The 17,955-nt window shown below is 40.7% G+C and overlaps 1 protein-coding gene and 1 long non-coding RNA gene across 2 annotated transcripts in view; one reads left to right on the top strand and one right to left on the bottom strand.

Moving 5' to 3' along the window:
* Window positions 1-3,215: 3,215 nt before the first annotated feature.
* atp1a3a (ATPase Na+/K+ transporting subunit alpha 3a) overlaps window positions 3,216-17,955 on the bottom strand; it is a 31,889-nt gene continuing 17,149 nt past the window's right edge. The window contains exons 10-21 of the mRNA XM_083544269.1: window positions 15,027-15,271; window positions 10,687-10,879; window positions 9,121-9,433; window positions 8,328-8,478; window positions 7,906-8,074; window positions 7,626-7,780; window positions 7,342-7,465; window positions 6,537-6,682; window positions 5,093-5,223; window positions 4,821-4,922; window positions 4,359-4,450; window positions 3,216-4,204 (exon numbers count right to left, since the gene is read on the bottom strand). Coding sequence (XP_083400395.1) covers window positions 4,176-4,204; window positions 4,359-4,450; window positions 4,821-4,922; window positions 5,093-5,223; window positions 6,537-6,682; window positions 7,342-7,465; window positions 7,626-7,780; window positions 7,906-8,074; window positions 8,328-8,478; window positions 9,121-9,433; window positions 10,687-10,879; window positions 15,027-15,271 — 1,850 coding nt within the window. The 3' untranslated portion in view covers window positions 3,216-4,175. The remainder of the gene's footprint in view (window positions 4,205-4,358; window positions 4,451-4,820; window positions 4,923-5,092; window positions 5,224-6,536; window positions 6,683-7,341; window positions 7,466-7,625; window positions 7,781-7,905; window positions 8,075-8,327; window positions 8,479-9,120; window positions 9,434-10,686; window positions 10,880-15,026; window positions 15,272-17,955) is intronic.
* Window positions 9,220-17,857, top strand: LOC310727715. Its single transcript, XR_014534080.1, has 3 exons — window positions 9,220-11,099; window positions 14,476-16,353; window positions 16,402-17,857. It is a non-coding gene; the product is annotated as an uncharacterized lncRNA (long non-coding RNA).

The following is a 17,955-nucleotide window of genomic DNA, read 5'->3' as shown; positions in this document are numbered from 1 at the left end:
AAACGTTGTGCTTTTGTAAAATAAAGAAAACAGACAGGGGGCGCTCTCTGCCGTCTTTGTCTCCTCTCTTCACAGGCACACACATAAAAAAATTATCTCAGTAAATACTTGCCTCACAGACATAATAAATATATGTATAAAAAGCTCAAAAATGTCTTTTAAATAAACCATCATATGAAAACAAACATTCTCTGATTATGTAATTGGTATGAAAGTTACAAGTGGTACAGTTTCTCCAGTATCACCTCATTAACTGTCTGTGTGGAAACAATTAATTTAAAACATTTACAATAATTTTTTGTCTACATGCTCTATGTTGAGTTTGGTTTCACTAATAATAAACATATATTTGCATAAAGCATCCATATTTCTCCATGTCCATATTGCTTAGAGTATTAAAAACATAAAGTATTCATATATGGTACATTTAGAACAGATAGAAATGATACAGTTTATTTTAATTGATTGACAACCCTAATATTAATATGATGTGCGGTCCAGTTACCAGCGTGACACTACAACGGGTAGTAGTAAATACATACTTACATACGTTAGAGCCCAAACTTCTTAACTTTAACTTGAGTAAAAAAAGTATAGTCAGGACTTCAACTTTTACTAGTATTTTAAAACATGAATATATGTACTTCTATTTAAGTGAAGGATGTTTACTTTTGCCACCTCTCAAAGTTTACACGGAAAATACATTTCAAAACAATCAATTTGATAGTTCTGTATTGAAAAACCATGAACAGTGCCCCCCAGTGGTCAATCTATATTAGTTGCATTATTTGTTAAAAGCTTGCTATTATGCTTGTTAAAAGCTGATTGGCTGAAATTGCTTATCTTTGAAATTAACTATGTTCAATAAAAAATATGCTTTGATGTTTTAGAACCTACAGTGCTTAGATTCAGTATAGCTTTCACAATGGAGATAAAACGTTTATTAAAGGTCTCTCGTGTACAGTAAAAAGATGCAGAAAGCCCGTATATGTCAAATATACATTACAGGCACTGAAATTCTACTTCTTACATATTTCTCTTTGTCAGAGCACAGGGTAATACAGACCTGTAATTACGTGATACAGAAGAAAAGGTCAAGAGCATTGCTCAGCTGCAGTAATGCTAGATCCTGAACCTCTGCTCAACAACCCCAAACCTTAGTCACTAAAATACTAAGTGCAAATTAGACTATTTTCTGTAGTGACTGTTGTTAGTGACAATTTTAGCTACTTGAGTATACCCCCCCCCCCAAAAAAAAATATCCAGTACATTGCGACCAAACAGCACTGTCCATACATAAAAAAATGAGTTTATTTGCAGATAATATGTAAATGATAGTTAAACACTGATGTCTAACAAGTCACCATATGACCATGAACATGAAACAAGTGCAGTCTTATTTCCTTGTAAGACATGGGAAAATTTTTGTGTTTTATTATTATTTGATATCGTTACATAATTTTATTATATGCCCAAAGTTAAAATTTTTAATTTAAAACTTAATTTTTAATTTGAGTTAATACATTTTTGTGACTACAGCTTCAACTAATTCTCACATACACAATCTTTCCCAATTCTTAATTTAGTCCCCTTTCGCTGTTATAAAAACTAACCTTCTTTACTGTCATAAGCATAAGCATACCATGTATATACACACTTTTTTCTCATATATTTTTATATATTTTATATAGTTTATACTTTATCTGCCTTCTTTTTCTTGGTTTATTTTTCTCCCCATCCCTGTCGTACCCTGAATGTATGTGTATGTGACAAATACAATTTTATTTGATTTCTTCCCTTTCAAGATTTTCCACTAGAATTTTTGACTGTGGACATTCATTCAGCCTGTCAGCCAATTATTTAAATCAGGTACTGATGGAGATACAGAGTTCAGGTCAGAGCTCTAAGAAGAAAACCTTGACCCATGTGAACCATATATTCATAGCGCTTGCTTTGTGCACAGAAGCATTTTAACTGTTAAACAAAGTTGGAGGCACACAATTGTATAGGCTGTTTCAGGATATGAAAAAATTACATTTTCCCATCACTTGAACTTGAGTCTACAAGTTCAAGTGATGGGAAAATGTAATTTTTTCATATCCTGAAACAGCCTATACAATTGTGTGCCTCCAACTTTGTTTAACAGTTTTTAGGAAGAACCAAATAAAGCTGGCAAGGTTACTTGTCCATACAGTAATTCCACATATTTATTAATAAGAAAAATGTATTAACTGGGCCAACTCACCTACATTTGCAATCATTTTCTGAACTCAGGGTCATTTAAGTCTTTCGTTCACTATTATGAATAAATTGAAGACATTTTTTAAGCCCAAAAGTGATCTCAAGGTTAAGGTTGATTTAAAATCCGAGCAATTCTTAATGTTTCCATTAAAATTAATAAAATCTTAAGATATTGTGTCTGGTAGCCTCTAGTAGCCTTTTACTACTCCCTTTAAAGAGCAGCTCATCTATACAGTAATATTGTTTTTCCTCAAAAGCAACCAAGAGGCCAACGCTCTACATCATACTACTACCATCACATTTCACTGTGGAAATATAACATCACCCACAGTGAAATGTGGAAATATAACATCACCCACATTTCACTGTGGGTGATGTTATATTTCCACAAAATATTTTTGTGCCAAAGATTGAGATTTTACACATTGGTCCATTTTGTGGTGTGCCAGCTCGTTCAAAAACACACGCCTGTGCTAAGAGGTGCTTCTGTGACTCGTGCTGTACAGACCTGCTCAATAAGTTTAGGTGGATATCCTTAGACATAACCCAGAATAATAATTCCATTTTTAAATAAGTGATATAATGGCAGAACTCAAAAACATACTATGTATACGCCTTTTAAAGAACAAACATGGCAGGTGAACGTCAGACTTTTTAAATATATTTTTTATTTTAATTAAATGTTCTAGCAAATATCTCAACCTTCTGCTGTCATTCTTTTCGGTTGTAAAGGAAAACATTATATGCATTAGAAAGTACACACCTTTACATAAAGAACACCGTAATATTGACACTATCATACCATAATTATCATTATTATTATAATCATGTTGTTCCAGTCCTAATTTACACGTCAACAATAAAAACCGAACGCACCGCATGAACTACACAGACCACCAATTGCTCCTACCTATAACTTCATAGCAATCCATTAAGATCACACACAAAAACAAATCGACACCAAAATGAAAAAAGAGAGTTTCTTCTTTTTTATTTAATTTTTCTTGCTGCTATTTTGCAGGTAAGGTACATAGCCTTATTGATGTTTTTTTTCATCTATTTTCCCCACTTATTTAAAGAATGAAACTGGATTCCTAAAACACACAAAGACTGAATTTTCTTCATTTCTTCAAAGGTAAGAAGGAGAGAAGGAGAGGTGGGAAAAGTACAGCAGTATTCACAAACAGACAGACAGACGGAGGGAGGGAGGGAGAGAGGGACGTTAGGCCAGAGCAGGACAGGAGGGTTAGTTGTTTGAATGGTCTGGAGAGGATGGCAGTGGCAGTATAAGAGTAATAAAACAACAACACAGTGGCAGAAAGAAAAGCCACAGATATATATATATATAGAGAGAGAGAGAGAGAGAGAGAGAGAGAGAGAGAGAGAGAGAGAGAGAGAGAAAGAAATAGAAAGAACAGGTTGGAGGAGACGTATGGGGTATTAGAAAAGAGAAATGGCCCAGAGACAAAGCTGCTGAAGGAGGACAAACCAGGTCTTAGAAGAAAAATAAATGGCAGTGTGTGCGCACAGGACATTTGTGTCCTAAATTGGTCACGACTTAACTTACAACAGGAATCATCAGTGTCACTAGTATTCAGTACAACATTGATAGTGTGGAAAGATATCAATCGACAATGTGGAGAAGAGATCTGATCACAGTATTAAACAAAAAAGTGAATGGAGAGAAAGAAGAACAACCTCATTCTCTTTATCACTGTTGGTTCTCACATCTTATTGGAATGTGTCATTTCTTTTTTTATTTCTTTAAAGAAGGTAAAAAGACAGGATGTTATTATGGTCTGGTTTTGTTCATTCTCTTTTAGTTGGTATGTAGAGAGAGAAAGAAAGAGAGTGACAGCGAGAAACAGAGGGAGGGTAGCTGTGCAGGCAAACAGGGACAGAATGAAAAGTACATGAAAAAAAAAAGTGATAATTTAATAGTAGGTCTCCCTTTCAATCCAACCTGTAAAACACAGACAGAGAGGAAATAAAATGTTTATTATATTTATTATATCAGTGCACATCAATGTGTGTATGTGTGTGTGTGTATGTGTGTGAGTGAGTGTGTCTGTATGTATGAGAATGTGTGTTTGTGTATAGGTGCTTATGTTTTATACCTCCTGGGTTTCTGCGCAAGATGAGTTTTCGAATCTCATCATAAACAAAGATGAGGAAGCTGTAAGGAAATGCACAGAACCACCAACTTGGCCTGAGAAAGACAGAAAAATAGAGGTAAACAAAAAAGACAGAGAGTGAGATAATACAAGAGAAAGATCATACATTTGCAGGATAATTAATTAAATATACATCTTCAGGTCTGTCTTTATTTCACAATACCAGTACTAACAGTAATTCACAATCCCAGTGTAATGTTAGTTTGATTTATTCTGGTGACTCGAATCTTTTTAATTTTCTTCAGCAAAAAAATCATATCATATCATGTTGCAGAAACAAACAATTAGGGAACATTTAGTGAACAAAGCTATGCCATCAGATGAGGTTTTGCTCATAAACGTTTTATAAAAGAAAATACAAATACGATTAATGTGTGTGTGCGTGTGTGTGTGTGTGCCACTAACTTCAGTGGGTACATTCTCAGGGCCACATCCATTCCTGGGCAATAGGAAAGTAATGCAGCCAAAGCTGTCTCCTCAAAAAGGCCAAATATTAGAATCTTATTTCTGTAGAACAAGAATTGAAAATAACATTAAATTGCTTGTTACAGACAAAATACATTAGACTTTAGATGCTTATAGAATTACACATTAGATGCTGATAATTTATTTTTTGGACAGACTGGAGAAAAGATAATAACAGTAATAGGGAGGGAAGAAGAAGATGAAGCACTGACCTCATGCCTTGCTGGAACACAGAGTTGCGACGTGTCTTGCAGATTATGACATCAGCCCACTGCACCACCACAATGCTCACAAAGAAAGCTGTATGACAGGTGAACTCCACGATCTTCCTCTGCTCATAGGTCTGAGACAAAGAGAAAGAAAGAGACCAGGAAAGAAAATAAGCAAGTAGGCAAACTCTAAATACTAAAATGCTACCATCAACTGACCAACTAGCTGAAGAAAAGAGAATCTGATTCTTATAATTTGTATCTTTGAAATGTACTAGTTATTAATCACCAAACCCAATAAATAAACTTCCAAAGAGCGATGTTAATCTATGCGCTTGACTTCTTTAAGGAAAGCATTAGAGTCATTTCCTACTTTAAAAAATAAAAGCTAATGGCTTCTTTTTCTTTATCGGTTAATACGATATAAAAAAAAAAGCCCAGGAAATATCCTGTTCAGTACAGGGCAGGGCTGTATTATAAAGAACAGGTGGTAACAATAAGCACGGCCATCCTGTATAGAAAGTAGTCTACAGCCATGCAATTCATTGTTGTTGCCAGCTAGTTAAATTGTTTTCGCTATGAAAAAGGATGAATGAATGAAAGTTTAATAAAAAAAGTTATTTGGCTTTTTATCTTTCCTATGTTACAGCAAACTTTTATCATCGAAAAACTGATAAGCCCTAATATTAAAACCATCTGGCAAATTTTGTATAAATCCCTATTGTACTGCCATACCAGCTCTAAGCCATTGAGGCTTGGACTCCACAAGGCCTCTGAAGGTATGCAGTGGAACCCCAATCGATTGGACTTGTTTGTTTAGCAAACCTCACAGATGCTTGATCAGATTGAGTTCTGGTGGCAAGTGCAGAGGAGGGACATGGGTTATATCGGTAGGAGAAGGCTGAAAATGGAGCCGCCAGGAAGGAGGAAAAGAGGAAGGCCAAGGAGGAGGTTTATGGATGTGGTGAGGGAAGACATGCAGGTAGGTGGTTTGAAAGAGGCAGATGTAGAGGACAGGGGGGGTATGGAGACGGATGATCCGCTGTGGCGACCTCTAATGGGGGCAGCCGAAACAAGAAGAAGAAGAAGATATTCTATTTCTTTTTTCATGTTTTAATGTTGGATAATGCATTTCACTGCATGTTGTACTCTGTATGTATGTGTATGTGACAAATAAAAATGTTATTTGATATATGGCCCATAGCTAAAGGGGGTTTCCAAAAAGTGACAAAATTCGAAATACTTTCTTAATCCATGGTATGCTATTGTTGACAAAAATGTTACTGCATTAAACAGAATTCCATAACTAATCATTAAAAAAGATTTTCAGACCTTATAATGCAATTTTTGTCCTGTGAATGAATTACTAGACTACTCGTCTCAAATATTCAACCTCATTAACTTTTTACACGAGTTTAGTGTCTTCAGTGTTATATTGATTACAAACCCATTGTTGACCGTAGCTGTCCTCCAGGTCATTGTTGGACCGATCGTCCCAGTTGAGCCGAATTCCCACCAGCACGGATGGCAAGAACCCATTCTCAGCCATGATCACGAAGTATGCAAAGAATCCTCCAAGAGCTTGAATCATCCCTATGCAGTGCAAGTGAGAGAGAATATTGAATCAGCATAAAGTTTCAATACTCTAGAATGGACATCTAAAGCTACATCAATCCTGAAATGGATACATTTGCAAATATGTTTTGTTCTTCCTGTCACACAGAGATAGCATTCCTGTGCAGTGAAAACTTTTCTAAAAAGCTCTTAGTGATCATCTTGCATTTCCTCAACATTGCTGCATGAAATGGCTGAATGAAATAGTATGTACGCACAGTATAAGGAAGTGAGCTTTTCGAGCGTTACTTTTTGTAAAATGTTTAAAATTTTCAATGTAGATGGAGAGGTCTGTAAAAAAAAAACTAAATTTTCAGATCGATCTGGATTAATGTGGGCATAGATATTTATTTATATAAAAGCAGAACAACACCTCTTTTATGTTTTGCATCATTATTTTTAGCAGCTTGATATTTTTAAAAGCAATTGCCATTTCAGTGGCAGAGCCAGGATTACAGCAAGAGTTGATTTAATTATAGGCTGTAATATTGGCTTAGTGAGTGTAGTGTACTGCAGTATAGCCTAGTCGTGTGTGGGGGAGTCTAGCATGATTTAGTGTAGGTAACTATAGTAAAGCTGTGTGTGATGTAGTTGTGTGTGGTGTAGTGTAGTGTAGTGTAGTGTGGCTGTGTGCTAACCAATCTGTCCATAGGCAATGCTGATGAGACGCTCATTAACCAGCTTGTCTCTCAGAGGGTTACGGGGCTGGCGCTTCATGATGTCGCTCTCTGCTGCTTCATAAGCCAGGGAGATGGCAGGAACCTGTAAGAGCACACAGACTGTGATGGTGTGTTGTGTGCAAAGTAAACAAAACTGAACTGGGACTGGGGTGTGCCTGGTGTATTTATTACTATGTGTGTGTGTTTGTGTGTGCACAATAGCATGTGTGTGTAATCACTGTGGATGTATGTGTGTTTCTTACCATGTCAGTACCGAGGTCAATGCAAAGAATGGTGATGGTCCCAAGAGGAAGAGGAATGTTAACCAAAATGAAGAACAGAAAAGGAGTGATTTCCGGAATGTTGCTTGTTAAGGTGTAAGCAATTGATTTCTTTAGGTTGTCAAAGATCAGACGCCCTGCACACATGAAAAACAAATAAAAACACAAACAATTTTATTATTCATATTTTTTAGACTTTCAGGATCAAAGTAAATTTGTATTAAAATTGTATTATCCCCTCTCTCTCCCTTCTTTTTCTTACCCTCTTCCACGCCAGTGACTATAGAGGCAAAGTTGTCATCTAGCAAGATCATGTCAGCTGCCTGTTTGGAAACATCTGAGCCTGAGATCCCCATGGCCACGCCAATGTCTGCCTTCTTCAGAGCAGGAGAGTCATTTACACCATCACCAGTCACAGCCACAATTGCACCCTGAGATATACAGAAATGTGTTGATACACACAGGGAAATCAATGGGCCAGGAAAAATGGAATGCATTTTTTACTGACACTAAAGTGGACTGAAAGTATTAGTTTATTTTATATTAAATTAAGCTTCTTGTTCATATTTATAACTAAAAGCACGTATGAGAATTGTAAAGAATCATGTAAAAACATATGAATATGTAGACTATAATTGAAAATTAGTCTATACTGGAAAGTAATAGGTAGTTTTCTTAATTGACCTGTCTCTGGCAGCCCTCCACAATAATAAGCTTCTGTTGTGGTGAAGTCCTGGCAAACACAATCTCTGTGTGGTTCTTCAGAATATCATCCATCTGCTCTTGGCTCAGATCTTTCAGATCGGTGCCATGGATCACACATGCTTTTGCATCCCTGATAAATAGCAAGGCACAAATCAGAGTCAGTGTATTAGATTGTTGTTTCATGTTTTTTTTTTTATCCAACCTACAAGATTACATAACTTTGCTATCCTCCTAATTCTACTTGCTTATTGACACTGTGAGGAGGATTCTGTTCTATTTGTAGAGACAATGTAAACACATTGGTGTAAGTATATAATGACCTGGGTGTGTTTCAATCAGCTCCATAGTTCAGAAATCATTCAGTAGATTTAAATCGGAAAAACATTTACTCCTTACTGGAAATAATGAGATTTCTGGAGAGTATAAACATCCTAAAGTCTTAAAAGTACTGTTTTTGCTGATCTCAAGTTATCCTGCAATGACTGCAATTTTAATATTTAAGGGTCTATACACAAATTATGAATTTTATTTCTTTAACTACTGTTTTTATTTTTCATGGATTTGTTTCTGCACATATGCCTAAGATTTTTCTGGATCATCCTAACTAAAACTAAATGCTATGAGTAGCTGTTTAGGAACAGACTGATTCCTCGTATGTGTAAAAACACAGAAAACATCTACAGCTATAATGTGAGTCTCTGAGTCTCATTTCTTAGTAAATTTGGTGTACTTTTGTGCATATGCTATACAAACTATGTGAAGTGTACATTACCTGGGGTTAACCTGGCTAACGGGAATATTAAGACGAGCAGCGATATCCTCCACTGTCTCGGTGCCTTCAGAGATGATACCTACTCCCTTGGCAATGGCCTTGGCTGTGATTGGGTGGTCTCCTGTCACCATGATGACCTTGATGCCAGCTGATCTGCATTTGCCCACAGCATCAGGCACTGCAGCACGTGGAGGGTCGATCATAGACATTAGACCCACAAAGCAAAGATTATCTGTCTTGAAGTTCACATCATCTGTGTCAAAAGCGAACCCTTTAGGGTACTCATCCTCAGGCAAAAACAAATGGCAGAAACCTGTACAGGAAACAACAAAAATAAAGACAGAATCTTTTCAGTACGAGGCTATCCCAATGAATCTCTTATCAGGCATGCACTGTTCTAAAGGAACTCAACTGAAGTTAATACATATGTTGAAACCATGGAAAGATTTACACAACAATCAATCAAGACATCATCTAGTACATTTTCAGAGCCCAAATACTTTCAATGTTTAAAATACAATGCTGTATTAGAAAAGGAGATAATATCCATGTGGTGGCAGAGGGTGAGCATCAGAGAGAGATTAAACCAGCAGGCACCAAGCGATTGCTTACATCTGTGTGTTATTACCTGCAACCTATTTACTGTATAGAATTGCTTTTCCTTGTAGTAACAAAACTGAGCTAACACAACACACACACACACACACACACACACACACACACACACACACACACACACACACATACAAAATGTAACTTGAAGTTGTGTTGAATCTGAATGCCAGAAAAGTACCAAATTGCTCTGCCTATTGGTTTTGTCTATTTTTGTTTATGAGGTCTTTCAATAAATAGAAGAAACCGGAATTAAAGTAAAAGTCTAATTTACACGCACGCACACACACACACACACACACACACACACACACACACACACACACACACACACACACACACAAAAAATACAACAAAATAAAATGATACGACTAGCATAAAAACTGGTCTTTTTATAAATATAATAATAAACGTTAATCCACTGTGTTGGTTTTTGGTAATTTTGCTAGCTTGGGGATTTCAATTTAGCGATAATGTATTATGTGTTACCGGCCGGAGCAGCCCCTTTAAGAAGGTAGCGGATGTAGGTTAAGACATGTGACCGAGGCAAACATCTGAACATGAATCAAGAGTGAGTCATAGGCAGATGTGGCGGAGAAAATCCAGTAATTTTCCAAACTAAAACATCGTCCAGAATCAGATAATAAATAAAACGGAAATAATGTAAGTTATGTATTCTTTCTGTGTGGCCTGGTACTAATTGAGCCACGGAACGGTGCTGGTCCGCCGCCTGGGGGTTGGGGACCACTGATTTAGATGCCCCTCAATGTCTCTGTCAGTTAAACTAAAACAATAATTAGTGATCTATTACTGTTTTCTATCACTAAAGAGTAAAACTTTCTCAATTCTCTTTGATTTAGACAAATCATGTCATTCTGAATTGTGGGCTTTTGTATCACTATATAAGTGTTCCTAATACGAATTTTCTTGATGTTCTGATAAATTCTTACTTACCCAGGACTCTCTCTCCTAATCCTCCCAACTCCAAATAGGCATTTTGGAACGACTCCTTCATCTCCTCATCCATGGGCTGCTCTTTACCCTGTACCATGATGGTGGAACAACGTTCCAGAATACGCTCTGGTGCTCCCTTCATCACCAACAGGTAGGGTTTATCATCTGAGTCTTCTGTCTCATGCACTGAAAGCTGGAAAAGGAATAAACATGCATTATAGATATGATTCCCATATATATTGACACCCTCCACACAATTCTCCATATGTTTCTGGGTTTATGGGGTAAAAATATGACAATAGTGGGATTGTCTATCTTTCAGCATCATATATAATGTAAACTTGTGACTGTCCCCTTGAGACTGGGGACAAAATCTATGATAGACTATACATGAACTGGAGAATCCAAATAAAGTCCATCCATCCATCTTCTCCCGCTTATCCGATGTCGGGTCGCGGGGGCAGCAGTCTAAGCAAAGATGCCCAGACTTCCCTCTCCCTAGACACTTCTTCCAGCTCTTCCGGGGGGACACCAAGGCGTTCCCAGGCCAGCCGGGAGACATAGTCTCTCCAGCGTGTCCTAGGTCTTCCCCGGGGTCTCCTCCCAGTGGGACGCGCCCGGAACACCTTCCCAGGAAGGCGTCCAGGAGGCATCCGGAACAGATGCCCGAGCCACCTCAGCTGACCCCTCTCGATGTGGAGGAGCAGCGGATCTACTCCGAGCTCCTCCCGAGTGACTAAGCTTCTCACCCTATCTCTAAGGGATCGCCCAGCCACCCTGCGGAGGAAGCACATTTCGGCCGCCTGTATCCGGGATCTTGTCCTTTCGGTCATGACCCAGAGCTCATGACCATAGGTGAGAGTAGGAACGTAGATTGACCGGTAAATCGAAAGTTTCGCCTTGCGGCTCAGCTCCTTCTTCACCACGACAGACCGGTACATCGACCGCATTACTGCAGAAGCTGCACCGATCCGTCTGTCAATCTCCCGTTCCACCCTTCCCTCACTCGTGAACAAAACCCCAAGATACTTAAACTCCTCCACTTGCGGCAGGAACTCCCCACCAACCTGAAGTGGGCAAGCCACCCTTTTCCGACTGAGGACCATGGCCTCGGATTTGGAGGTGCTGATTCTCATCCCAGCCGCTTCACACTCGGCTGCAAACCGTCCCAGTGCATGCTGAAGGTCCTGGTCTGATGAAGCCAACACGACAACATCATCTGCAAAGAGCAAAGACGAAATCGTGTCGTCACCAAACCGGACACCCTCCGACCCCTGGCTGCGCCTAGAAATTCTGTCCATAAAAATTATGAACAGAACCGGTGACAAAGGGCAGCCCTGCCGGAGTCCAACATGCACCGGGAACAAGTCTGACTTACTGCCGGCAATGCGAACCAAGCTCCTGCTTCGGTCATACAGGGACCGGACAGCCCTTAGTAAAGGGCCCCCGACCCCATACTCCCGGAGCACCCTCCACAGGCCGCCGCGAGGGACACAGTCGAATGCCTTTTCCAAATCCACAAAGCACATGTGGACTGGTTGGGCAAACTCCCATGAACCCTCCAGCACCCTGTAGAGGGTATAGAGCTGGTCCAGTGTTCCACGGCCTGGACGAAAACCACATTGTTCCTCCTGAATCCGAGGTTCTACTATCGGCCGTATTCTCCTCTCCAGTACCCTGGCATAGACTTTCCCAGGTAGGCTGAGAAGTGTGATCCCCCTATAGTTGGAACACACCCTCCGGTCCCCCTTCTTAAAAAGAGGGACCACCACCCCGGTCTGCCATTCCAGAGGCACTGTCCCCGACCGCCACGCGATGCTGCAGAGGCGTGTCAGCCAAGACAGCCCCACAACATCCAGAGACTTGAGGTACTCAGGGCGGATCTCATCCACCCCCGGTGCCCTGCCACCGAGGAGTTTCTTTACTACGCGGTGGCCTGTGGAGGGTGCTCCGGGAGCTTGGGTGATGGACGAGTCCGCCTCTGAGTCCTCAGCCTCTGCTTCCTCAATGGAAGACGTGACGGCGGGATTGAGGAGATCCTCGAAGTATTCCTTCCACCGTCCAACGACATCCCCAGTTGAGGTCAACAGCTCCCCACCTCTACTGTAAACAGCATTGGTGGGGCACTGCTTTCCCCTCCTGAGGCGCCGGACGGTTTGCCAGAATCTCTTCGAGGCCAGCCGATAGTCCTTCTCCATGGCCTCACCGAGCTCCTCCCAGGCCCGAGTTTTTGCCTCGATAACCACCCGGGCTGCAGTTCGCTTGGCCTGCCGGTACCCGTCAGCTGCCTCAGGAGTCCCACAAGCCAACCAGGCCAGGTAGGACTCCTTCTTCAGCTTGACGGCATCCCTTACTTCCGGTTTCCACCACCGGGTTCGGGGATTGCCGCCTCGACAGGCACCGGAGACCTTACTGCCACAGCTCCGAGCGGCCGCTTCGACAATGGAGGTGGAGAACATGGTCCACTCGGACTCAATATCTCCGGCCTCCCTCGGGATCTGGTCAAAGCTCTGCCGGAGGTGGGAGTTGAAGATCTCTCTGACAGGAGGCTCGGCCAAACGTTCCCAGCAGACCCTCACAGTACGCTTGGGTCTGCCGAGTCTGTCCAGCTTCCTCCCCCGCCATCGGATCCAACTCACCACCAGGTGGTGATCAGTTGACAGCTCCGCCCCTCTCTTTACCCGAGTGTCCAAGACATACGGCCGCAGGTCAGATGAAACGACCACAAAGTCGATCATCGACCTGCGGCCTAGGGTGTCCTGGTGCCACGTGTACTGATGGACACCCTTATGCTTGAACATGGTGTTCGTTATGGACAAACTGTAACTAGCACAGAAGTCCAATAACTGAACACCGCTCGGGTTCAGATCAGGGGGGCCGTTCCTCCCAATCACGCCCCTCCAGGTGTCACTGTCGCTGCCCACGTGTGCATTGAAGTCTCCTAGTAGAACGACGGAGTCCCCAGTCGGAGCACTGTCCAGCACCCCTCCCAGAGACCCCAAGAAGGCCGGGTACTCTATACTGCCGTTTGGCCCGTTTGACAGTGAGAGACCTATCCCCGACCCGTAGGCGCAGGGAAACGACCCTCTCGTTCACCGGGGTAAACTCCAACACATGGCGGCTGAGCTGGGGGGCTATAAGCAAACCCACACCAGCCCGACGCCTTTCACCATGGGCAGCTCCAGAGTTGTAAAGAGTCCATCCTCTCTCGAGGAGTGTGGTTCCAGAGCCCAGGCCGTGCGTAGAGGTGATCCCGACTATCTCTAGTCGGAACCTCTCAACCTCACGCACAATCTCAGGCTCCTTCCCCGCCAGCGAGGTGACATTCCACGTCCCTAGAGCTAGCTTCCGTGTCCAGGGATCGGGTTGTCGAGGCCTCCACCTTCGACTGCTGCCCGATCCTCTTAGCACCGGCCCCTTACGGTCCCTCCTGCAGGTGGTGAGCCCACTGGAAGGCGGCCCCACGTCGCTCCTTCGGGCTGAGCCCGGCCGGACCCTGTGGGGGAAGGCCCGGCCACCAGGCGCTCGCATACGAGCCCCAACCCCGGGCCTGGCTCCAGGGTGGGGCCCCGGCTGCGCCATACCGGGCGACGTCACGGTCCCTGATGTAGTATCTCTCATAAGGGGTTTTGAACCGCTCTTAGTCTGACCCGTCGCCCAGGACCTGTTTGCCTTGGGAGACCCTACCAGGGGCATATAGCCCCGGACAACATAGCTCCTAGGGTCATTCGAGTACTCAAACCCCTCCACCACGTTAAGGTGGCAGTTCAAGGAGAGGTCCAAATAAAGTAAAATTTGAAAAAGCTGATTAAAAAAATATTAATAAAAAAAAAAAAAACATTTTGTAAATTTCCCATTTTGTACCTTATATGTGACAAATAAAGACTTCTTTTAAACTTCTAATAGTTTGGCATTGGCATTGCTTCTGCCACCTTCTTGCTCATAACCAGTATGACATTAATGCTTTTAATCTTTTATCAAGATAAAACTAGTGAATAGGGAAAAAATTTCAATATCATACATGTGTCACACTTACTGTAAATTATTCAAAAATGTTAAATTGCTCTATCATCTAATATTTTATATATAGTGTGATGTGATTTAAGTGGAGGGTTTTATATTCTTCAACAAAATGTAATTTATTCTTACAAAGCTATTCATTTAAAGAAATTAAACAATGAGGAATGAGGACAATATACACACAAATATACATTTACGTTCACTGCCTTCAATTAGTAAACTTTTATTGGGGATTGGGGATGAGTTTATGGAATGGCCTCAATCCCCCAAAAATTGGAATGACAGTTAATTTGCATCAAAATGTAATTGACCCTACTTACCTGGTACTTGTTGGTGGAGTTAAAAGGAATCTCAGCCACCTTCTTGTTCTTGTCCCTCATGGCTTTGACTGAGCCGCAGGAAAGCTCGATACACTTTAACAGAGCCGATTCAGAGGCATCACCAGCGACATCCCGCTTAAGAATAGGTAGAGATTCCTGACCTGCCTTAAACACTGCCCTGTTACAGAGCACTGCCACCCGAGCCAGTGACACCCACGTCACAGAGGTCTTATCAAAGGATGTTCCTAAAAAATAATGGTATTCAGATACAAGCCGATATAATAAACTTAATGTGTTGATGTAAAAAAGCAATGTAATCTTCAATGTAATCTCCTATGTATCATGACTACAGTCCTCTGAACAACCTCAGATAAACAACACATAACATATTACGTTGTGTCATTACTTGTTTTTACAAAGATCTAACTGAAATGGACAAACCATTAGTTGAAAAAAGTACAATTTATTAATATCAATTTAAAAGATTTATGATTTAATAGCTTTTAGAACCATTTTTATAAGCTATAACTTTAAGTAATCAATGTGTGCATGACATTATCTGTCTTTTACACAATTGAGGAGGAATTTTAGCTGACTCTACATACAATGTAGACATCTTTACAATGTTGCTTCAGTTCATTGAGGTTTGTGGGCATTTGTTTATGCACAGCTCCCATCACAGCAATTCAAACGGGTAGAGGTCAGGACTTTCACTGAGAAATCACAACACCTTGATTCTTTTCTTTTTCAGCCATTCTGTTGTAGATTTGCTGGTGTGCTTGGGATCATTGTCCTGCTTCATGACTACATTTTGGCCAACCTTTAGCTGTCAGACAGATTTGAATCTGGAATACTTTGATAGACAAAGAAGTTCAAGGTCAGCTCAATGACTGTAAGGTCTCAGCTGCAGCACAAGCCAAATGTATTATAATAGTCATTATAAATTATTTAATCTTCACCACTATATGCTTTGCAGTTGGTATGATGTGTTTCGGCTGATATGCTGTGTTTAGTGTTTGACAAAATTGGCACTATGCATTACTGTCAAACATATCCACTTCGGTGTCTTCTATCCAAAGGAAAAGTCTTGTGGAAAAGTCTTGTGGTTTGTTTAGACACAACCGTGCAACCCAGGCCATGCTGTTGTTTTTAGAGAGAAGAGTCTCTCTTCTGGAAAACCCTTTCAAACCAAGAATACTTGTTCAGGGTTTCTAATTGTACTGTCATAAACTTTAACATTTAAAATGATAACTGAGGCCTGTAGAGTTTGAATTTTTTTTTTCTTTGAGCTTGGCATGGTCTGGCATTGAGAGAAATTTGCTTGGATGTTCACTGTTGGAAAGCTAGGTAATTTTTCCAACAATTCTCACTTTAGATTGATTCATTTAAAATTGCCTTATAAATTCTTCCCAGACTGATGAGCAGCAACTATTGTTGTTCCTGCTGATGTATGTTCTCCCTGAAGTAGTGTTAACATACCTTAATTCACCAAAAAAGCAAACTGCTAAAATTTGGGCTTTTATAGAGGTGATAACACTTGCTGATAATAAATTAATCAAATGCATTTCATTAGTAGCACCATAATATGTCATGTGCTGTTGTTCTTCTGAGGGAGTTATTTACTTGTAAGGATGGTCAAATCACTTCATTATCCCAGACCCTGAGAACTGACATGCAACAAAACAATACAATTTCTAATCTGAGGAGAGGATCTCTTTAATCTCAGGAGAGAAAGCCATCTGTTTAGCTGCCTGCTCACCCATCCTTGAGCCTCCACTTCCTATCCTGGGGAGATGGCCGGGTCATGGAAAGGTGACTTAGAAGTTCCCAGAATTTAAGCTACTATACTTGCATAATGTACTAATTACATTTTAGGAATGTATGCATTTTACCTACACATGTTTGATATCATTTTATAGGTCTAAGTGAGATTGGAAATATGATCTCAGTCCCATATTAGTAGAACAGACCTCAGGTTTGGGGAAATTCTGTCCCAATGACATAAGGATTGCCCCTGAGAATCCTTAACAGGTGTTGGTTTTACACTAGGTGACATTTGTTTTTTTAGGTCACCTCCTGTTCCAAAAAAGGGTTTGCAACGCATTCCCATACAGTCTCGGTGTGTCTCTATTGCCAGGTACAGTGACTCTACAGTTACAATTCTTGTGTAAACTGCAAATCATTTATATCTAGTTGATTATGCAGTCTGGTGTTACCGCAAACCTATGACCAGGATAGTATATACTGAAAACTCATGAACGGATTGAGCATAGAGCACAATGTCTGGGACCATCTGATTTCTGACTATCACTGACTTAGCAAGTTATAACTAAGTGGCTAAATACATTATTCTTTATGCATGAGCAAGCATTGAGCGGCCTACTTAAAGAATATTAGTTTACCGGTATATCCTCTGACTTAGATTTGGACTGGCCAATGTGCCTCTGTGAGCAGTTATTGTTAGCCTAGCACAAGACTCTAAGCGACTCCTATCTATTAAAATTAAGGAGCAAATACAACCAATAAGGTGATCAGCTTGAATTATATATATTAAAGTTAAATCTTTATTGTAAATTGGAGTCAGATTAGAGGTTAAGAATTGGATTCATGCAACAAATTGATATGCATTTTAGTAATCTTTTACAGCAGCGCGGGAAAGACTAACACGCAGCATACCTTCACCCACACCAGTGGATTCCGTCAATGGGCCATTGGTGGGGGCACCCTACATAATTAATTGTAAGACCTGCTCAGGATAAAATTATCTTTTACAATATAAACTAAAACAATAGAATCAAAAGTACACACACACACACACACACACACACACACACACACACACACACACACACACACACACACACACACACACACACACACACACACACACACACATATATATACACTACAGACCAAAAGTTTGGACACA

Source organism: Silurus aristotelis (assembly GCF_946808225.1).
Source record: "Silurus aristotelis genome assembly, chromosome: 6".
Classification (NCBI taxonomy): domain Eukaryota; kingdom Metazoa; phylum Chordata; class Actinopteri; order Siluriformes; family Siluridae; genus Silurus; species Silurus aristotelis.
This window is presented reverse-complemented; position numbering and strand designations above follow the sequence as displayed.